This window comes from Meriones unguiculatus, chromosome 9 (genome assembly GCF_030254825.1).
Source record: "Meriones unguiculatus strain TT.TT164.6M chromosome 9, Bangor_MerUng_6.1, whole genome shotgun sequence".
Taxonomy (NCBI): domain Eukaryota; kingdom Metazoa; phylum Chordata; class Mammalia; order Rodentia; family Muridae; genus Meriones; species Meriones unguiculatus.
The window spans coordinates 28,369,484-28,392,906 of record NC_083357.1 but is presented as its reverse complement, the minus strand read 5'-3'; the positions used below and the strand labels follow the sequence as shown (position 1 = coordinate 28,392,906).

Genomic DNA, 23,423 nt, shown 5'->3' with positions numbered 1-23,423 from the left:
TAGACCAAGTTTAATTTCTACATTTAGGAACAATCATCATCATTACTGGGCCTTTGAATGGGAATATTTTCATACTTTTAGTCTACACATTTGCATTCTAAATGCCCATCCCATTTAGAGTTGACAAATTGATAAAAGAGTTTGCTCCAGGATTCTTAGCTATTTGTTAAATTTCTAAATACATCTTTGATGTAGGTCAAAATCCCTAAGTAAATTGAGACTCAGTGAAGTTGATTTGTTCACGAACATATCCAACCAAGGTTGTTGGTTGAACTCAAAGTTGTATGGTTCAAAATCCAGCACATTTTATCTTCTGTTTGATACAGGGTCTCATTATGTATTCCTAGCTGGCCTAGAACTCACTATATAGACAAGGCTGGCCTCAAAGTCATAAGTATCTGCCTGTCCCTGCCTTGTGAGGCCTGGAACCGAATGCACAGGCCACCCCCACCCCCGGCCTCTCAGCACATTCTAAATCATGCTATAATCTCTCCTTGGCCAGCTACCTCTTCTTCCAGATGCAATGTCTCTCAGGGTCTCTATGTTTCACTTTGATCATGGGCCAATATCTGCCAGTTTTCTAGGATCACTCTTCAATCTAAGATTTTTTTTTTTTTTTTTTTTTTTTTATGTAACTTGGCCCTGTGCTTCAGGAAGGGTTCCAGCATGTCAGCAATCTATCAGGTACAAGCAAAGCTATCAGATGAAGTCACTGTACCAAAGCAAAGCCAAGCAGTTTACAGTAGACCAGATGGACGGGTGAGTACTTCCTATTGACACCACAGAGGAATGTCTTTGTATTTGGCACACAAATTCTCCAAAACACAAACCTAAGGAATCTGAGTTCTCACATGCAGGAAGCAGACAGAATTCACTCATTACCCACAATCAGTGATAGAACTCATTTGGCTTAAGTAATTTCCCAACCATCCAAAGGAATGTAAGTGTTTATAATCTTGCTAAGTATCTAGATATTTCCTGAGTTCCCCAGATGTCTTCCTGGGCATATGTCCATAACAGATTTCTGAATTTGAATTTCTTTATGGAGTGGACTAGTAAATGAATATTCTACAAGAGATTCAAGATAAATAAAATGTTCAAAAGACTGGGAATATTTTTGAGCTGTAAGAAATTCCGAGAAGCTATTTTGAGGGCACTTGGTATTTAAATTTTGTTTTATTTTCTGTTTGCCTTTGATAGTAGAAAAAACTGAATTAGGAATGAGAAGAAAATTTAAACCTCTTAAAGTCTTGTATGATACCAATATAGATTTGTGTCTTTTTTATTATTGTTTTCCATGGGGAAATCACTGCTGCCCTAGACATGAGTGGAGAGTCTCTACTAATGGAGAAAATTCAGGGAGATTATCGAGGACACAGAGTTGTGTCTGGTTAGATTCACATCCTTTAAGATTTACTAGTTGTCAGGCTTCAGGAAAATGATTTGATCACTTCATTTATAAACAAAGTTATTAAGTAGTCTTCAGATTGTAATAAGAAGTCACATAAACCACTGACAGTGATTAGAAAATTGCTGGTATCTACATATTATAATTAACGCTATTTGTGTACCGTTTATGGTCATCTCAGCGTGCACCTTTTTCCAGTGGGAACACAATAGAAACAAACAAACGAATACACACAAAGCATCACTGCTGTAACAGTACAACTTTGAGCAACCTGTTTTAGACAGAGTTGGGAGTCTGGAGAGATCATTGCAATTGGATATAGCATCATCCTTAACAAGGTCTTCCCAGTTACAGGCCACAGCTGTATGCACCAGACACTGATAGAGGCTCTGCTAGAATTGAACCCTTACAATCAAGCAAAAGACGTGACCCCTATGATACCCACTTAATGCTAATGGACCAGTGAGGATTCCATAAAAAATAAAGTGAAATGTAATATGATATGTTACAATATAATATAATGTAATACAATGTAATACAATATGGGCCAGAACTCTAGCACCTGGTTGATTCCAAATCCACATTTCTTTAAGCCTAAGGTGGATTGTACATGTCGATGAATCCCTGTTCTCCTTCATGAAACAGATAATTGTCTCATGAAGCAAGCCAGTGATGTTTCTTTTTCTGTTTTCTACCACATCACACCACACACACGCACATACACAGAAACTACACATCACAACATACACACACCAAACACACAGAAACCACACATCACAACACACACACACACACACACACCACTACCACCACCACATTTCTTTTGCCCTTTCATCTGCGGGAAGTCACCTATTTTTACCACCTATGTACAGACCCATCACTGTACCTGTCATGCCCATAACTTTAAAGACTGTCCCTCCTACTGCTCCATTAGAAAGGACAGTCTAGAGGAGGACGGTTTGACTCTCATGACCCTTTAAAATCAGGCCACAAGTGATAGAATAACAGTGGACATTTGACCTGTGGGCAATGAATCCATACGCTAGTTTATTGGCTTATGATATGGCCTGGGGTTGATAGTTGGGTTGAATTGAAAAAATGATGAGCTAAGGCAATCAAATTCCTTCTTTCAGGGTGTCAGATGAGAATCCTGGGTAGAATAAGTAAGATATATTAAGAAAAATATGCTGAGAAAATAGGCAGGACTGCGTCTAAAACACTTAAAATAGCAGCTGCCTTGCTAAGGACTCTTGCTGCTCAGGTCAATTAACACTGAGGTCTGAAGTCTGGGCCTGCTTAGCCTTTTCCTGTTGCTAAATGCTGAAGAAGTCTATACTATCCCTTTCTCTTCCACATTTCACTCAGTTTATGTGGGTTAATCTTTTTCACAACTAAGACTAATAGCTTGACATGTACTTCTATGGGTCCTTACAATTCTTCACAACAGATTACAGGAAGGGACAGTGTTCTCTAGAATTCATTTATACTCCATTCTGTTTCTTTCTTCTCTCCTTCCCCCACTTCTTTCATTTAATATTGTGTAAATCCCAGGACCCAGGAGCTATAGAAGGATTAGCAGACGTTCTTGAGTCGACTTGTCTTATATACTAGGAACCACACTAAATCTTTAGAATGTGCAGATGAATAAGTTAACATTCTACTTTGGCTAGAATGAAAATGTATCACTAAAACTTATGCTCTAGACTCCATCAAGAGGTCAGCTTCAACCACATCAGCTCCTTCTCCATGCTGAAACCTAAATGAAAAATGATTCATTAGCCAGTTAGGGTTGGGTAAGGCACGAAGTGGAGCATGTTCCAAACAGGTGAATTGGCATGTTCAAAAGCCACCTGATCAGCAAGACACCATCACCAGGACTTTCAAATGTCCATGAAATGTGAAACATGTATGAAGCAGAAAATGGGCTTTGGAAAGGGTGATCTGAACTCCCTCCTGTGTGCATTTGTTTGGGTGATGAGTTAGATTCAACTTTCTCTTTAGTGTGTCTCCACATGTTTGTGTTCACGTGTCAATGCCTGGTGTGTGTGTGTGTGTGTGTGTAAACCAGCCTTGTATATTTGTTTGTTAAGCATCATTCACATTCATTCATTCATTCATTTAGAGGCAGAGTCTTTTCCTAGTTTGAAGAGCAAACCCCAAGATTTTCCTGTCTCTACCTCCCAGTGTTGAGCTCAAAAGTACTCGCCAAGATGCCTGGTTTTGGCCATGGCTTCTGGGGATCAAACTCAGGTTCTCATGCTTGCATAACAAGCACTTCACTGGTTGATCCAGCTCCCCAGTCTAAGCCTCACTCATTCTTGTAAGTCCTGAGGAGTCTGAGGCAGAGGCTATAAGGTGGAGGCTGTTTAAAGGAGAAGGGCTCAGCCCTGTGGGGAGCACAACTCAAGTAGCCATGCTTCAGATCCACCACACCCTTCATCCAGCCTCCTGCTAGTGGCATCGCCATCAGAAACTCAATTGTTGCTGTCAGGGACACTCACTCATTTGCTTACCATGGACTTGTGTGTGCATGACTTTTAAGAATAATTCCTGACGCTTTGGGGCGGCAGGCAAGGAGTGTTATCTTCAATGTTCAGGTGAGGAAACCCGGTCTTACAGTAGCTAAGCTAACTTAGTGAACAAGAACACCCAGCAATACAGCGGCAATGGGAGGCCCTGGCCCTGCACATGTATCTTGCAGAACTATAATAATAATAACAATAATAAACCTAACACATGACTATTTTCCTTCTCAGTTTATACCTGTGACAGGGACAGATTTGAATCCTTTTAAGAGAAATCTCCCTCTATTATTTTTTTCCTGTGTTGATGGGCCTTTAAGCCCGCTGCCTCAGTAAACTCGGAGAAGCATTATTTGCTGAATTCTGGGTTGCTGTTGAGCATCAAGCATGTAGCCATTATATTCCAACTGAACACAGTTTTGTCAGAGGCAAGAAGGTTATAATTAAATCCACATTAACTTAGCTTTAAATACATCAGACCACAATGGCAGATTGCCACTCAGGATTTTGATGTTTCATTTTACAATTCTCCATCTTGGGTACAGGGAAAAGAAGTTGCATCGGACATGCAAAACAAAAGAATGACAGTAAAATGTGATTAGATTATTGACTTTATAATCAAAGACTTTTATAGATGTTTTATGTGAAAAAATGATTTTAATTAAAACTTGCTTGGTTAACTAATAATGAGCAGAAAGTGAAGCCAAATATAAAAGACAATAGGTATCTGTTGAATTTGCTCTAAAAGCAGGCATTCCTTGGCATTTTCAGAAAAGGTCTCAGATAGATATCTTGATGGAAGAGATATAAACAACACAAAATAAGAGAGTGTTGGCTTTTAAATCTCCTTTGAAAGAGATAAACAACACAAAATAAGACAGGTTAACATTTAAATCTTCCTTGAAACTTTGGAATAGGAGACAATGAGTGTTTGCTGAATGGGAGGAAGAAGACTGTAACATTTAAAGAAATACAGTGTGGAGACAGGATGTCAAGTCTTGGCTTTGGCATTCCTACTGGTTTTGTTCTTGATGAGTTAGTTAGGATTCTCAAGCACCAAGGTGAAATGATGTCATACAAAACCAACATGGCACATGAGACATATCTTCATATCAAGCTTGAAGAGAAATGTGATTATTATTGCTTCTCTTACTAGGATTTTTACAGTGTGGCCATCATTATTTTACACTCTGCTATAGGCATCAATTGGTTGTTACCAGTAACAGGAATTATGCATGCTATCTTTAGCAAGACAGCAGAAAGTGGTGTAATATTTTTTGAAAAACCCAGCTACAGATTTAGGTTCAGAAATGCAGATTATATAAATGTGCAACTATTAAATTGAGCACATGCATTTCTGGACTGGGTGGCTTCATCAGGGAAATAAAAGGACAGATGGAAGTTAGAATAGAAAGTTGAAGTCCAGCATAGTAGACATGTTATAGTACAATTAGGGAAGGATATAGGAGAACAAGGAATTGAGGAATGGGGTCAGTCGATTCCGGAAGGGCAGAATCTGCCCCTGCAACATAGTGCTAGAGGAGTAATCAGGACACACAAGCATCATCAGGGAAAAAAAGTCCTCAGAGCTGTTCCAGGGCTGCTAATGTTTGAAGCATCAATGTGCCCTGAACAACACGAATATGTTGAGTCCACTTTTAACTCCACATGAATCCCAAATCCAGATTTTGTAAATAGCAGAAAAAAAGAATGTGTTTATAGCAAGTATGGAGAGAGAGAGAGAGAAAGGAGAGAAGAAGCCAACTTGTAGCACTGAAGTAACAGAAAAAAAAGAGGAAGAAGCAGAAGAAGCAGAAGAAGAAGAAGAAGAGGAGGAGGAGGAGAGACCAGTAGAAGACAGGATGATATGCTCATGGATTTTCAAAAAATATTAAAACAGGATAAATTAGATATTTTGCAAGATTTCCCAATAAGGATTTACGAGATTTATAGGACATAATTTCTCATCAAGTAATAAAGGAAATGAATGAACTATCAGAGTTAAGTCTGTGTTTTGAAGAGTTAATAAAAATCCCCTTAAAAAAATTCCCTTGACATGATTTAATGAAGATTAAGGATGGAGAAGTTTTGCCCAAAAAAATGTCTGAAAGTGACTGAGGCTTTTCCTGCCATGCTTTTCTATGTTACCATGACTTTAAATTTATTTCATTCACAAGCTCTCAATAAAGAAAACAAATAAAATAAAGGGTATCTTCCCTTTAAGACTATAACCCAAAAGCAGAGGATGCCTTTGGATAGTTCAAATAGTCCATCCATAAGAAAAAAAAATCTTACAATGTGAGTTACTAAAAATCAATTCGTGTATAACTGTAGACAAGTGATATATCTACAATTTTGACTTTCAATACTTTCCTTCGGCCTGTCACACCCTCTACCACTGACTACCAAATTACACCTTGTAAAAAAGAAAACAAACACATCTGTTAGTTCAATTGTATATATTGTTATGCTCCCCTCTATGCTCATATAAAGCACACACACACACACACACACACACACACACACTCACATACAATGTATTTCTGTAAACAGCACGTTGTATTGGGCAGGTCGCTGCACATCTGATGAGACACATCATTTGCATACTGATTAACAGAAAGAATATTGTTCTTCCATTTAAACTCCCGTGAAATATTTTAAAAAAGAAGGAAAGCTTATTTTCTTTCTTTCCTGTTTTTAAGAATTCTTTTGAAGCAGGATCTTGCTGTATATCCCCAGGGATCTCCCTGCCTCAGCCTCCTAGTGCTTGGAGTACACTTGTATACACTATTCCTGGACTCATTTTTGAGAGTTAATAATTGTATCAATGAGGATTATAGGCATCGACCTCCATGTAAATGAATATTAAGTTAATTCATCGTTTTTAAAGGTAGTATATTTCATCATTTTCACAAATTACACCTTTAAGCATTTCTCTGCATGGATTTAATAACTGTTTCCATTTTTTCCACTGCAAATGATGTTGCAATAGACATCCTTGAACATATTATCCTTGAAAATATTGTTGAGATTTAGATGTGTATGTATCTTTCACCACTGGCATGTTAAAACCCAGTCCCCAAAATGGCAGTCTTAGATGGTGGCACATTTGGGACATGAGTCACTTAAAAGCTCAAAGCCCTAGTGCATAGCATTAGTGTCCTTACGAAGGGCAGGTGAGGACAGAGAGAAGGTGCCATCTGTGAAGCAGAAAGTGGGCTCTTGCCAGACACAGAATCTGTCAGCCTTTGATTGAAACTTCTAGCCTTCAGAGCTATGAGAAGGAAATTTCTCTGATGTATCTGTTATCCAATTTAAGGCGCACCCAATTTATTGTAGTAACCCAAGAGGACTACCGAACACAGATATTTTATGGACGTTTATTTCAGCAGTCATAACTGCTGAAAGGGATTATAACATAAAAAACTGGAGACATCCAGGCTCAAAGCCACTTTCTATCACTTTGTGAACTTCCACAGAGGCAGAGAAACTGGGATATGTTAAGTGCTCTCACATTACCAATGGACCACGCACGGTTTACCAAGTATTCTGAATGGGATTAGGGAAAGGCACAGAGACAGAACAAAAAGTACTGTACTGGGAGACTATACTTGCATTCAGTGTCACTGTCATCACCTGGATATAGGATACATATGTGTCAGAGCAGCCCTACATGGAGCTGGACACACATGATCAGTGTAAACTTGCTCTTCTGCTGCAGTTCTGCTACCTCACAGTCTCAAGAAACAAACAAACAAATAAAAAAACAGCCCATAGTACAATGCAACACAGTGTGATACTTCTCATAAATAAATGAATAAAAAGTAACAGAAGAGAGTGGAGTGAATCACTCAGTTTGAGGGTAAGAAATGGGGAGGAGTATGAGACATGTTACATGTAAACTATCATTTAGACATCTTCTCTAGGCCTGGAATGTGAAAAGAGAAATGTACATATTCACTGAGGTAAATAGCCACTTTGAGCTCTGAGCTCGGAGGAGCCAGTGTGCCTCAGAGTGGTGTTTCTTCAGCATTGATTAACCCAAGGATTACTGACAGAAGCTTGTATAAATTGATGGTTGGTGAATGTCCATCTTCCCAATGTTAAGATTTGCTGCACAGAAGATCTAAACACACTCATTCAGAATGACCAGGCTTTGAAATATATCAATAGAAACTTTTGAGTAGGGGCAAAAATATGCTAGTGATATTTCAAGACACTGTGAGATAGTCATGGGTTATATCACAAATGATGTCAGGTTTCTGGCCTCAGGGAGGGAAATAAGTTGGCAACTGAAGTACTATTTTGATTTTTAAAAATCCACTCCTTTCCAAGACCTGCTGGTAGAATGGATAAGTAAATGAATGAAAAGAGGAGGACAATTGAAAGATCCTTTAACTGTGAGAATAGCATGGCTTATTGGATTTGGCAACAAGGAAAAAAAATAAAACAAAACTAACCAATCAAACAAACTAACAAACCCTATTAAGGCTGGCAAAGTCTCTCAACAGATAAATGTCCTTGCTGCCAAACCTGTGTCCCATCCCAGAAATCTACATAAGTAGAATGAGAGAACCAACTCTTATGTTGTTTTCTGACCTCCACCTGGGCACCATGGCTTACACACACACACACACACACACACACACACACACACACACACACACAATGTAAAAAGGAAAACATAGTATCAGAATAGCCCACTGAAAGCCAGTAGCTGGACCCTTCTTAAAGAACTTTCTTGAAGAGGTTAACCTGATCCAATCAGACGATGTGATTTAGGTCAATACACAGGGTAGATGTGATTAAGCACACATCACACTTGTGTAGTTAAAGTCAGACATATGCCCTTGTCTCTGAGTCTGAAGCACAGAACAGGCTCTTACATAATTTCCTATCTATTCGGTGTTGGTGCCTGTGATTAATGCTACATGACGGGCTTTGAACTTTCTGTTCAGATGGCTTCTCGAGCCTAGCAGAGCTCCTAGCAAGAGGAAATGTGTGACCGGCAGACTTCGCTCCTGATAGCTATCATTCCAGCCAAGAGCACTGGCACTGTTCCATGAGGCCTCGTGCCTTGCTTCTGTCTGCAGGCAGATTACCACAGAACTCTTGAGGTGGCATCTTTAAAACAGAAACAAACCAGAGGAGCGACGTAAGTTCACATAGCCCAACCCTCAGAGAAAGCTTTTAAGGATTCATCTGGGAAAATCAAGAAGAGTCCACAAGGAGTAGTCACGGGAGAGAAATGATAATAGAGAAGTCCTCCTCCATATACTATCTTTTCTCCTGGAGTACCCGCCTAGCTGGAGCTTCCAGCCCAGCAGTGGCTCTCAGAGCTGAGAAGTGTGGTACCAAACAGAAGCTGTTCCAGTGCTGACCAACTTTTCCAGCTTGGACAAGTCCTCCCAGCTTGCCATCTCGGTTCCTGGGTCCCTAAGCCTGGTCTCCAGCTTACAACAGTCCAGGAGAGGCCAGAACTCCATGGATGCTTCTTGCTCTCCTTTCCACCTCCCCTGCTTCCCCCACCAGACCCTGCTGGTTAGCAAGCTGCTAGTGAGGTGATTCAACCTCCTACACAAACGCATCCACATTTCCCCTGGAATCTCAGTGTGACCTAGACCCTACCTAGCAGCCCCGGAACCGCGCCTCGGAAGCAGGCATGACTGAAGGAGGCTGAACCCTAAGCTGTGGACACAACCCAGCAGAGAGCGCTCTGCTTGACCTCTTTCTACCTGGCAGCCCAGCCTGCTGCCTCTCAGCTACTCACCAACTCCAGGGCTCGCAGGAAGGCAAGGGGTTCCTTCAGTGCCCGGAAGGTGCCCGCTGAGGCCAGCTACAAATGAATGAGACATGGGAGAGAAAGCAAAAGTATGAGCGGAGGGTTGGAGACACCTGTCTAGGGAGTCCAGGTCCCCTGCGTTCCCGAACCCTAGGCCAGCCGCCCTGCTTGTCCTGTTCAGTTCTACCTGGCTCACGGGGTCCATGGCTCGCCCTTGCTATGTCTTCTCCCGCACTGGTTCCCTTCGGGGATGTAGTTCCTCTGAACTATGGTCTCCAGGGTCAGAAGCCACTTCAGGCCGCAAGCAGCTGATCCAGGACCCGGGCGGGGAGCGCAGGCTGCCGGCGCGGCTCGCAGAGACTCTGCTGTGCTGTGCGCTCCAGGAGCTAGCTTTGCGGGAGGCAAGTGGAGCTGGAGAGGGGTGGGCGGGGCAGAGTGGGCTAGGGAGCAGCAACAGGGGAGGGGAGAAAGCCAAGACACGAGGGCCAGGCTGTCATTGGCCAGCCGCAGGCTCCACGGGGGAGGGCGTCCGGGTGGGCTAGGCACAACCCGCGCACATTGGTCCAGATCTCGGGCGCTGGCGCACGAACTGCTCTAGGCTCCGGGGAAACTTTGGGCTGTTGGCTGGCAACAATGGGCTAACGTCCTCAGCAAAAAGGCTGCCGGCTGCAGGAAGGGGCTTCCGGTAAGAAGAGAGCACCCAATGTCAGGGGAGACGTGCGTTCACCCTGGTGACTTCCCTATGACAAAGAAATCATCATTCCAGTCAGTAAGCAAAGCCAGCATGGAGTGGCTGGTTTCAGACTCTGGAGTCCCGCCCCAGACAGTACATTGCTTCTTCCCCTCTAGCAAGCAGGACCTAGGGAGGAAACTGGGGTGTAGCCTGAAGAGCATCAAGGGTGGTGGGAAAAAGGGAAGGCTGGAGAAGGGAAAAGAAAGCAAGAGGAAGGGGGGGGCGTGGAGCACAGAGTGAACAGAACTGCAATTAATTGCTCTTAGCTATTGGACCAAGTACCAGGTAGGTAATCTTCATGGCCACCTGTGAGGTCCATAACAAATGCGTCCATTTTAAAAGTAGAAAACGCCAAGGACTTAAGGTATGTTGAACTTAAAGGACATTTCAAGCCTATACTGTCTCCTTTAACTACGTGCCAGTCCCCTAAATGAACCTCCTCAGAATAATGATAGCTAAAAAACGGAGTTTCCACTCCAACCTGAGTCAAATTCTGCTTAGAACTTAATGAGAAGCAACTCACTCTCACCCCTTCATAGGTCAACCTTGCTCACTATAATAAACAGCAGCTTAGTTCTGTCAACCAAGAAAAGACCTTGCTAAGAGCTTAAACATTATTTCATTAAACATTCACCAAAATACTCACGGGGCAATAGCATTATTATTCTCCGTCTTGAGATGAGGAAACTGGAGCTCACTGAGGGGAGGCGAGCTGCTCAGTGTTGTTCAGCTTGCAGGCAGTAAGCCAGAACTGAATTAAGAAGGGTGTCGTAGAAAGCACAGAGGAAGTCGGGAGGGGGAGAGGGGATTGCTCCTGTCTGTCACCCTGTGCAGCCCTTCCTTCTCCTCCCTTTGGGCTGGTTTCTTCGTATGAAGTGGTCTCCCAGCAACACAGAGAGTCCATCTGTTTACTACAAAGACTTGCCAAAAAGGCTGGGAGTGTGTGGAAATATGTGAGGGGAGTATTTAATATCTAGAAGAGGGGAAATATAGAGAGGAATAGTTTGCCATCTATAAAAGAGGCAGCAGTACAGAACTTGGGAAGAAAGGGAGCTTTTAGCAGAGGCCCCTCCAAGCCTGAGAGAGGAATTTATTAAAGAAAAACTAGAAATCTCCAGAGTGGGAACCCGGCAAGCTAGTCACACCATCTGCAACCACAGCTTTGTTCCTGCCGCTCTTCCTACATGCTAAAACAATGGGAAGCAACAGTCAAAAAGAAGCCATTATGCAATTACAAGGTGTATGGGAGAGGGCAAACATATTCAAATACTTAGTACTTAACGTCCTGAATTGTATGTTTATGAACACCTGGATGTCCTTTTCATCTATGAAATAGAACACAATACTGAACATTCACTGTAGCTAGTTGTTATGAGAATTCTAGTAGAGTTTGTAGATAACCTATGCAGGACAGGATATCATACTTTGGATTCTCTCACTAAATGCATCTTTCCAAAAGCCTCCATGAGCATGTAAAGGTCCAGGCTGTGGTGCTGACCATCCACTCTTTAGAATGACCCTTCCCTCTTGCTCCAGGAGTAGCCATGTGTTTATATAATTTACCCTCTCTCTTATTTCCTAACACTAAGTGATGATGACTATAATTTCTTCATAGACATTGGGGCTTCAGCTGTAAAAGGAACTTTTATTCTCCTATTTCAATTGTTTCGGAGGATTACAGCCTCTGTCAGCTAACTTAGGCCTAGTCATGGACACTTCTAGCCTCCATAAAATCTAACCTAGGCCTAGAATCTTTTCAGCATCCGAGTCTTACTTCAGAATAAGCACACCCTTTCTTGTTCTTTCTGGGCTCTGGGCTGGCTGGTTCAACTCAGCTATTCTGGCTCAAACTTCTCTCATAGCGGACTTATTCAATCTGGCTTTTCTCTTGGCCTCTGAATTTCTATCGTTGGCCTCAAACTAACTCAAGCAGTCTGCTCTAATCTCCTGACTCCTCATTCTCTGGCTTGCTTTGTCTTCACTTGTATCTAATTTGTTCTGTCTCTGCAACCTGTCTCTCTATTATGGTCCAGGTAAAACTGTCACCTCTCTGTATTGGCTCTTAAGTAGCTTCCCTTCCTCTGCTCATAAGAGTTGGGCATATTTTTTCTGTCAAATGTTTCTCTGACTTGTCACCTTTTCTTGCCACCCAATTAGATGTCACTTTCTAACATGTGTGCTTCCTTCTACAAACTAACTTTATCTTTATTGTTTGAGATTAAAGGCATGTACCACCATGCCTGTACATAAGCTTTTCTTTACCTGAAACATTGGCCTTGAACTCAGATCTGCTTGCCTATTGTCTCCTAGATTAAAGGCATGTCTATATTCCAGCTGGATAACATAGACCTAGATGGTCTTTGGATGAGATCTCTTGCCAGAGCAGCCATGTCCTGGAATAAAATTCCTCTACATACAGCCTAGTGGTAGAGCATTTGCCTAGCATATGCAAGGGCCTGGGTGTGATCCCTAGCATTACTAAAAGCAGGATAGGGGGAAGACTTATATAAGGGCACCGTTGACAGCCTGGGTTCCCACACAAAGTTGAAATAGAATGAGAAATGCTTTGGGGACTCTAACAAACTGAAATATTAAGGGTTTTGTTGTTATTGTTGTTACAATTAAAGTTAGCTGATCAAAAAGACTTCGTACAGTGAAACCAAGATTCCACATTAGATTGCTTTGGCCTCATAGTCTCTGAATTCTAAAACATCATATTTGCTCTTTGCTTGATTATCAATGAGCATACTGAGTATGACATCCCATGCTTATGGTTAGTGACAACAATTGCCCTGACAGTATCGATTGAGTTTCTGCTCTGTGCAGAGGGTTGCAGTGTCTCCTTGTATTTCATTTAAACCATATCCCAGCCTCCTCTCCGTCCCTATAGATAGCATACCAAGCTGTCGGTAACTTGCATGAGTTCATCTATATATTAGAATCTCTAAATTTGGAAAAGTTTATGTAATATATTGCTTATGTGAAGATCATTAGAGTGGAGAACCTGGTTCTAATACAGTATGATGAGTGTACCTATTGACTATGAAACTCAAGTAGTTTCCAAATATTTTTTATTTTTATTTATTTATTTTTATTTATTTATTTTTATTTATTTATTTTTTTTTGCTCTAGGATGGGGACTCATAACTATGAATATTTCCTTTGACCCAGCAAGGCAATCTCTCCATCTTACCTCAGAGGAGCTTATTCTCAATAGAGAGCAACTTGAATCGTTCCTTGTTCTATTGACAGTGATGGAAGACATTTTGGTTTTTATGTCTGGGAAGTGGAAGGTGACATCTAGAAAGTAATGTCCCAACAGCCTTCTTAGAAGAGAGCTCATCTCCACAGTAGAGAATGGTATGGAGAATATCAGTGGCTACAAGGCAGAGCAGTCTTAGCTTGCTCATTCAGTAAATAAAGGCCTGAGAACCTACTGTGTATTAACTTCATTGAGTTCTAATGTTCAGGTTAATGGAAGGGCTTTCACAAGATCCAAAAGACATAGTGTGAAATACCATTTCACTTCCAATCCCCACCTGCTTTGGGATGCAATACAGAAAAGAAGTTATTTGGGGGAAGAAGATTGTGAAAGCACCTTTTGTTTTGTTTTGTTTTTTATTAATTACAAATTATTCACTTTGTAGCCCCCTCCCTCATCTCCTCCCACTCCCATCCTCTCTCCTTCCTTCCCTCTGACCCTAGCCTATCAGGTCTCATCAGGACTGGTTGCATTGTCTTCCACTGTGGTCTGGTAAGGCTGCTCCTTCTCAGGGGGGAGATGATCAAAGAGCAGGCCAAACAGTTCATGTCAGAGACAACCCCTGTTCCCCTTACTAAGGTACCTACTTGGACAATGAGCTGCCATGTGCTACACCTGAGCAGGGGTTCTAGGTTATCTCCATGCATGGTCCTTGGTTGGAGTATCAGTCTCAGAAAAGACCCCTGGGCCCAGATTTTTGGTTCTGTTGCTCTCCTTGTGGACCTCCTGTCTTCTCCAGGTCTTTTTATCTCCCACTTCTTTTATAAGATTCCCTGCACTCTGCCCAAAGTTTGGCTAAAAGTCTTAGCATCTGCTTTGATATCCTGCAGGGTACTGAGGTATCCCAGAAGCAAAAAGACACACAAGGTATATATTCACTCATAAGTGGATATTAGACATATAATATAGGATAAACATACTAAAATCTGTGCACATAAAGAAACTAATCAAGAAGGATGACTCTGGTTCCGATGCTCAATCCCCATTAAGAAAGGCAAAGAGGGTGGACATCAGAAGAGGTAGAAAACAGGGAATGGACAGGAGCCTACCACAGAGGGCCTCTGAAAGACTGCCCTTCAGGGTATCAAAACCTAAACTTTTAAAGTCAGTGTTTTCTCAGTAGGAAAGTGAGAAGAAATCAAATAATAAAAAATGACAATTTTAAATTTCAAAGAGAACTAATATTAGATCAAAAATACAAAAGAATACATCATTATAAACAAATATATGAAATAATATTGTACACAAAAAACAATGTTCTTCATACATTAAGTAGCTACTAAATAGGCAATGGTAAGGGAAAAAACTGCACAAAGTAGCACAGTGAAGTAGAGAGACCTGTACTATTCAGGTGATTGACTGCTTTGGATCAGTATCTTTGGATTTCATCTTCCTTTCCCCTTCTGTGAAGAAGAAGAATGTCTAAAGTTTATCTCTGGTAGCAATATAGAAAGAAACTATACTATTGGTTTATGAAATCTAAAGTACGACAAAAAAAAGGAATGGAAGCCTGTGTGAACACTGCACATTGCACTCTCTGCTTCTGCAGGCAGCCTGAACTTCGTAATTCTCTCTAAGGCCTGTGAGCAAGAGAGTAGGAAAGTGTATGTCAGGGTGCTTACTTGTTCATTTGGTTTGCAGAAGACTCTCACTTTACAACAAATGAAGAATTGTCTTTGACGCAACCAATAAAGCTACATTTATTTTCTTACACTTTTGCCTTAAGTGGATATACTAAAACACAGTATATTTAAATGTCCTCACAAAATAAGGCTTCCTATAGCAAGTCTTCTGTACAGAATTCTCCCCCTGCAGATATTTACTTTTAGTTAATTATGCTAATTGCACATGGTAGTGGGTGATAGAAGAACACTCTCCGTACAAGTGTACCTTGAGCCTATTCCTCCAACCACCCGTTTCCCTTCTTCTCCCTCCTTCCTGCTCTTAGTGCTCTTCCCTCCCTACTTTTAAGTCCCCTACTGCTGGCACCCTTTACCTCCCTGCTTACATGGTATAATCCATATAAAAAATGTAGGAACTACCAATCAAAGAATGTTTGTGACATTTGTCTTTCTGAGACTGATTTAATTTCTTTTTATTATGATTATCTCTTGTCATAACTCTTCTTTATGTGTGTTATTTGTTTATAGGAAGGCTAATGACTTTGTGTGTTAATTTTTTATCCTGCCACTTTGCTAGAAGTATCAGGTCTAAGTTTTCTGGTGACATCTTTAGTGGCTCTTACATATATGATCATGTCATTTGTAATTGAGGAATCTCTGATGTTTCGCTTATTTTATATCATTTTCTTCTCTGACCTTATTTCTATAACTAAGATTTCAAGCACTGTTTTTGAATAAGAGTAGATGTAGTAAATACTCTTTCCCAGTGGAAATATTTTGATTATTTTCCCCCATTTACCCTAGTGTAGGCTACAATTTTGCCATTTATAGTTGTTATTGTGATGAGATCTGTTCCTTCTTTTCCTAGCTTCCTTGGGGCCTTCACTGGGAAGAATTGTTGCATGCTCTTAGAAGATTTTTCTGTGCTTGTGGAGGTGATCATGTAATCTCTGCATTGTGTCCATGCGTGTTATATATTACATTTACTGTTGTGTACCGTGAGCCACTTCTCCATCTCTGAAACGAGGTCGACTTGATCATGGCAAATGATCTTTTTGATGCGTTTTTAAATTTGGTTTGCAAAGATTTTATTGATAATTTTTGTAATAATGTTCAGCAGGAAGTTTGGTCTCTAAAAAGAATTGTTAGTTCTTTAAATTTTTGATAGAATTCAGCAATGTATTCATTTGCACCTGGACTTTTGTTTTAGATTTGCTTAAAATAAAACGGGTGCCTGTGTGAGTGTTGGTGAGTGTATACAGTGTGTATACAGTGAGTGTATAGAGTGCTAGGCTACAGGTGGGGTCAGGTCTCCTGTTCTCCCACTCTCATGACCCTCTGGAGTGTCTGTGGAAACCAGAAAAGAGCATCTTATCCCCCAACCTAATGTGGGATCGGGACTAGAACTTGGGTCATCTGGAAGACTTTTGCAAAGTACACTTAACTGCTGAGTCCTCTCTCCAGTCCCCGTACATGAACTTTTTAAATTGAAAACATTTTTTATATTACTACTACAGTCTTATTGCTTGTTATAAATCTGTTTAAATTTGATTTCACCTTCATTTAGTCTGGGTAGGTCATATCTATTTATCTATCTATCATCTATCTATCTATCATCTATCTATCTATCATCTATATATCTATATATCTATATCTATATATCTCTCTCTATATATATATCCATTCATTTATTTTTAGATTTTTAATTATAGTAGAATATAAGTTTTCAAGATATGTCTTAATGGTTTTCTGAATTTCATTGGAATCTATTATAATATATTCCTTTCATGGCTAATATTGTTAATCTTGGTTTTTTCTCTTTTGGTTAATTTGGCTAAGATTTGCCAAATCATTTAGTTTTTCATAGAAGTTACTGTTTCATTGATTCTTTGTGTTTGTGTCTTTATTTGTTTTAATTTTATTAATTTCTTTTCTTCTACTGATGTTGGGGTCTGGCTTGTTCTTGTTTTCCCCTGGTCTTAGAGGAACATTGTTATTTATTTGAGATATATCTGATTTGTTTGTTTTCTTGTTTGTTTGTCTGTCTAAAATAGGGTATAATTGTATATGGCGTAGAATCTGCTATGTTGCCCAGGCGGACCTTAAGCTCACCGAGATCTACCTGCCTTTGTTTCCTGAACCCTAAGATTAAAGGTGTGTGACACCATGCCCAACTTCTTTCTTTCTTTTCAGTTTTTCATTGTTCTGTGGATTTCACATCATGCACCCCATTCTTACCCAGCTCCCTCTCCCCTTGTACCCACCCACCAACTTTTCAACTTCCTCCGAGAGAGAGAGAGAGAGAGAGAGAGAGAGAGAGAGAGAGAGAGAGAGAGAGAGAGAACTCATTGTGGAAGCTGTAGTCTGTCCCAGGGTAATGTTCATTACAATAACTTGTTGGTCTGGTACTAGGCCTGTGGCTTCTGCTACTCTATCAATACTGGACTCCTCTCAGATATCCCATTGTTGCCATGTGTCTTGGAGATCCTGTAGTTTTTGATTCTGTAGGACCAGGCCCTTCATGTACTCCAGTAGCTCATCTATGGGGTAGATGTTGGGGTGAGCCAATTCAAAGGCCTGGATCTGGGCCTGAGAGGTATCTGTGCTGGTCAGCTGGATGGCTCTCCTGCTCTAGTGCCCTCAGGCTAGCTCACTAGCAAGCCTGCAACCAGAGCAAGCTCTTCCCTGCTGCCTGGGACAAGTTCAGGATCTGTAGCCAGTGAGGCACAAGGACAGCTCCCACTGTCATGGCCAGCTCACCTGACTGCCATAGATGGCAAGGGACAAGGGAGGGGAGGAGGGCATCTCTCCCTGGTCCAATCCTCCTCACAGCAGACAAGGGGTACAGCTGGCTCTGCTGTGCTCATAAACTGGGGGCTAGCTTACCTGACCCTGTCCAGGGCCAGCTCTTCCTGTAGGGAAAGTTTACATTTCTTTAAGCAATCCAGTTATGCTATGCTTTTGTTTTAACCCTAAGTATAGAATATGGGACTGCTTTTAGTTTGTCCACAGCTGATAATTGCCTCCTGTGGCTCAGAGAGGGGTGTAATCTTTGCCAGCTGCACTTTAGTTTAATTCTGAGGACTCTGAGAGGGGATAAAGACCAGAGGCCAGGGAGAGGAAGGACACACTCTGAGAGAGAGAGATAGAGACAGATAGCTTCGAGGAGACAGAAAGCTGCTACTGCTACAATTACTGTTTGCTATTTTCTGTTTTGCCTGCTAGATATCCTAATGACTGAGGTTGCTATTGCCCCCAAAAAACCTGACAACCCTAAAAAGCTGGAGGTACCTAAGGAAAACTACTCCCCACTAACCTACATTCTCTCCTACCTAGTGTTGGGCCGGGGGGGGGGGTGGAAGGGAAGTGGAAGCATAAGAAACCCCATTAAAATATAATGAGTTAAAATATAGCACCAACATCTCCTGCATGCTGCAGGTGGCAAGGGCAAAAGGGAGGAGAGGGGATCTCGCCCTCACCAACACCGCCATGCAGCAGACAAGAGCTTGGGTTGGCTTTCCCATGCTTACACCCTTGGGTCTGGCTCACCAGCAGCCTCCACAGCCATGGGCCAGTATTACTATGCTGCCCAGGCGAGGTACAGGGCTGGCTCTCCCAAGCGCTGCAGGAGCGGAGGCAGCTCTCTGATGACCTGGGGCCAGCTTACCATAGGTGGGAAGGGACAAAATGGTGATTGGGTATCTCTTCCACACCCATGTCGCCACACAGCAGACATGTGGCAAGCCAGCTCTCCCACACTCACACCTCTGGGGCTGGCTCACCCACGCCCTGCCACCAGGGTCAGCTCTGCTGTGCGGCTCAGGCGAGTTACAGGGCCTGTTTCCCGAATGCTGAAGGTGGTGAGAGAAAGGGCCAGGTCTCCCACCCATTGCAGGTGACAAGGGGAGAAGGGTATCTTTCCCCAGTCCATGCCACTGCATGGGAGAAGAGTGACAGGGCCCACTTTCCTGAGTACTGCCGCCTCCATATCCAGGGTCATCTCTGCTGTGCTGCCCAGGCACAATTCTGGGCCTGTTTCCTGAGTGTTGAAGCACTGAGGAGCTAAGCCAGCTCTCCTGCTCTGATGATCTGGGGCCAGCTCTTCTGCCTGCCCTAGGTGGCAAAGGGCAAGAGAAGGGGCCATCTCTCCTTTGCCCATGTCACTGCGAGGAAGACAAGTGGTGGGGCCAGCTCTTTCATGCTCACAGCTTCAGGACCAGCTTGCCCATGACACTGGGGCTAGAGCTCCCACCAGCTGCAGGAGGTGAGGGGTGAGGTGGGAAGAGGGTATCTCTCCCTCGTACATATCACTGCACAGAAGATGAGCGGTAGAACCAGCTCACCCATAACTCCAGCAATATGCAGGGCTGCTCTCACAAGGACTGCAGCTAGCGAGGGTAGGATCAGCTCTCCCACTCTCATGCTTCAGGGACCAGCTCTCCCAGGATGCCCAGGTGAGAGGTGAGGCCAGTTCTGCACAGCCCTCAGATGTCAACATGTCCCTACACAGAAGACCAGGTCAAGGTTTGCCTGGCCTTGGTGGTAGCAGACCCCTGCTATGTTAGCCATAGATGTGGCTCCCTGGTGGCAGCATATTCCAGTACCCTACCCTGGCCCCAGCTGGTATCATTGGCCACTCATATCAGGCTATTCCTCACTACCGTCAAGTCTCCAGTTCTGCCTCTCTTTGTAGTGCCCACAGTCTTCTGTTTCTCTTTCTTTTCCATTTCCCTACCACTTAGTTGCTCCTCTTAGAGGTGCCCAGGATCTTTGAGTGTCTGGGGACAACTTAGGAGTGACCCAGCAGTGTTATGGCCTGCTTCTGTATCATGGCACCGGGCAGGAGTCATCTGAGGCATGGTCTGCCCCACTCCCAGACCTGCATGGCACTGAACCGTTGTTTGTCTCAGTCCAGCTCCCGTTTCATGCCTCATGGCAGCAGTCTGGTGGTCATCTCAGGCTCACTCCTCACCCGCCTGCCTGAGTGGCTCCATGCTAGGGTTGTCTGTCTCTGGATCACTCCCTTCCAGGGCCCTCAGTCCCTGACAGGGTTGGTTCTTCTACTCTCTGTCTTACTCCTGGTCCTGGGAGCCATCAGGGCCTGTGAAGTGCCAGACTGAAGGTCATTCTCAGGCTCGATTCCCAGGGAATGTCAGGCTACTAATCACCCAGATGTTCATAGGTCAGAACACTGAGCATAGTCATAGTCTCTCTCCTCTCCTGACACACATGTGACACAATGCTTCTAGGGGCAGGAGCTTTTGTTCTCTAAACATTCATTTCTATCTTTACTTTATCATTATGCATGTTTTGCCTGCATAGATGTTTTTACACCACATGTGTTCATTGACAGCAGAGGCCAGAAAAGGGTATAGCTGTCATAGAACTGAAATTATATATAGTTGAGCATCTTTTGAATATATGCCTAGGAGTGGTATACCTGGATCTTGAGGTAACACTATTCATAATTGTCTGAGAAAGTGCCAGATTGATTTCCAAAGTGGTTGTACAAGTTTACACTCCCACCAGCAATGGAGGCAAGTTCCTGCTTCTCCACAACCTCTCCAGTATGTGTTGTCACTTGAGTTCTTGATCTTAGCCATTCTGATATTTGTATAACCATGTTCGTAGCAGCTTTACTCATAATAACCAGAATCTGTAAACAACCCAGATGTCCCTCAATTCAGGAATGGGTACAGAAATTGTGGTACATTTACACAGTGGAATGCTACTCAGCAATTAAAAACAAGGAAATCATGAAATTTGCAGGCAAATGGCGAGAACTAGAAAAGATCATCCTGAGTGAGGTATCTCAGAAGCAGAAAGACACACATGGTATATACTCACTTATAAGTGGATATTAGACATGTAATATAGGATAATCATACCAAAATCTGTACACCTAAAGAAGCTAAACAAGAAGGAGGACCCTGGGTAAGATGGTCAATCTTCATTCAGAAAAGCAAATGGGATAGACATCAGAAGAAGGTGAATTTAAGGATCAAGAAGGAGCTTAACTCCAGAGGGCCTCTAAAAGACTCTACCCAGCAGGGTATTAAAGCAGATGTTGAGACTCATAGCCAAACTTTGGGCAGAGTGCAGGGAATCTTAGGGAAAAATAGTGGGGAGCTACAAAGACCTTGAAGGGCCTGGAGCTCCACAATGAGAACAACAGAACAACAACAACAAAAATATGGCCTAGGGATATTTTCCAAGTCTGAAACTCCAACCAAGGACTATTCATGAAGATAACCTTGAACCCCTGCAGAGAGGTAGCCTATGGCCACTAAGTCTCTAACTGGGCTCCCTAATAAGGGGAACAAGGGCTGTCTCTGACAGGAACTCAGTGGCTGGCTCTTTGATCACCTCCCCCAGAGGGGGGAGCAGCCTAACCAGGCCATAGAGGAAGACTATGAAAGACAGTCCTGATGAGACCTGATAGGCTAGGGTCAGATGGAAGGGGAGGAGGTCCTCCACCATCAGTGCCTGCTGGAGAAGGGGCATGGGAGGAGAGGAGGGAGGGTGGGATTGGGGTGGGATGAGGGTGGAGCTACAGCTGGGATACAAAGTGAATAAATTGTAATAAATAAAAAATTATATTAAGAAAAGAAATTACAGATAGTTGTGAGTTGCCATATTGGTGCTGGGATTTTAATTTTATTTTTTGTTTGTTTTTGAGCCTTTTGGCTTTCCAGAAACTCACTCTGTAGTCCAGGATATCCTTGAACTCAGAGATCTGATTGGCTCTGCCTCCCAAGTGCTGGGATTAAAGGCAGGTGCCCAGCTGAGTGCTAGGACTTGAGCCTAGTCCTCTGGAAGATTATGTAGTACTTGCAACTATTGAGCCATTTTTCCAGAACAAAGTGTTTATTTTATGTGTAATATATGTAGTGTGTGTGTGTGTGTGTGTGTGTGTGGTTGTATGTGGCACATATGCATGTGCACCACCTGTATGCTAACACCTACAGAAGTCAGAAGACTATATGCGATTTCCTGGGATTGGAGTTACACACAGCTGTGACTACCCAATCAGGGTGCTTGGAGTTGAGACCTGGTCCTCTGCAAGAATAGTGAGTACTCCTAACTCTGAGCACTCTGATTTCTATTTTAATGTAGGCAGTTGTACCGATAAACTTTCCACCAAAGAAAAAAATATTATGCCATAGGTTTGGGTATGTTCTGTTTTCATTTTCACTCGACTTTAGAAAAATTTTAAATTTCCCTTATTGATCACCATTCAATAGTGCATTGTGTAGTCTCTAAATTCTACAGTTTCTCTTGATGTTTATTTCTCATTTTGTTTCATTGTAGTCATATAGAATATACCAAATTATTTCAACTTTCAGTATTTTATGTCCTTCTATATGGTCCCATTTGAGAAAGTCTCATAGGATTATGAAGAGAATGTGCATTCTGCAGTGTTCGAATGGAACACTCTGTAGTTATTTGATATATCCATTTGATGTATGATTTTATTTAACCCAGATGTTTCTCTGTCTGTGTTTTGCTGGCATGACCTGTCTGTTGGTAAAAGACAGATATTAAGATCTTTTACTATTATTGTGCTAGGGTTAAGCTAAGTCTTTACATATAATTTTATTTTGTAAAACTGTGTGCACTAATATTTGGTGTATATATGCTTAGAATTGTAACAGCCACTTAATACTCAGAACCAAATACATATATGTATAACCAACATAAACATATCATAAAATGCCCATTTCTGCATTTTTATTTTACTAATTTTTATTATCATTTATTAAAATTTATTCACTTTGCATCCCAACTGTGTCCCGCTCCCTCATCTCCTCCCAATCTTACCCTCCCTCCCTCTTCTCTCCCTATGCCCTTCCCCTAGTCCACTGATCAGTGAGGTCTTCCTCCCCTTCTATTTGACCCAGCCTATCAGGTCTCATCAGGACTGGTTGCATTCTTCCTCTAGAGAACTGTAAAATTTGACAGCTTCGATACATGCAAACTGGAACACCAAGCTATTCATCACTGGCATCATAGTAGCAACTGACATCGGAGTAACGGTCTGGCAATGTGTTAAGTAGGTCCTGGGCAGGAGGCAAGTGCCTTCACAGGCTTCAT

The 23,423-nt window shown here is 42.3% G+C and overlaps 1 protein-coding gene and 1 pseudogene across 1 annotated transcript in view; both read right to left on the bottom strand.

Moving 5' to 3' along the window:
• The window catches only part of Synpr (synaptoporin), a 325,062-nt gene extending 314,610 nt beyond the window's left edge, over positions 1–10,452 (bottom strand). The window contains exons 1-2 of the mRNA XM_060390977.1: positions 9,900–10,452; positions 9,701–9,766 (exon numbers count right to left, since the gene is read on the bottom strand). Of these exons, the coding sequence (XP_060246960.1) occupies positions 9,701–9,766; positions 9,900–9,917 (84 nt within the window). The 5' untranslated portion in view covers positions 9,918–10,452. The remainder of the gene's footprint in view (positions 1–9,700; positions 9,767–9,899) is intronic.
• A 10,025-nt stretch (positions 10,453–20,477) lies between these two features.
• LOC132656707 (small nucleolar RNA SNORA17) lies at positions 20,478–20,585 on the bottom strand (annotated as a pseudogene).
• Positions 20,586–23,423: the final 2,838 nt, after the last annotated feature.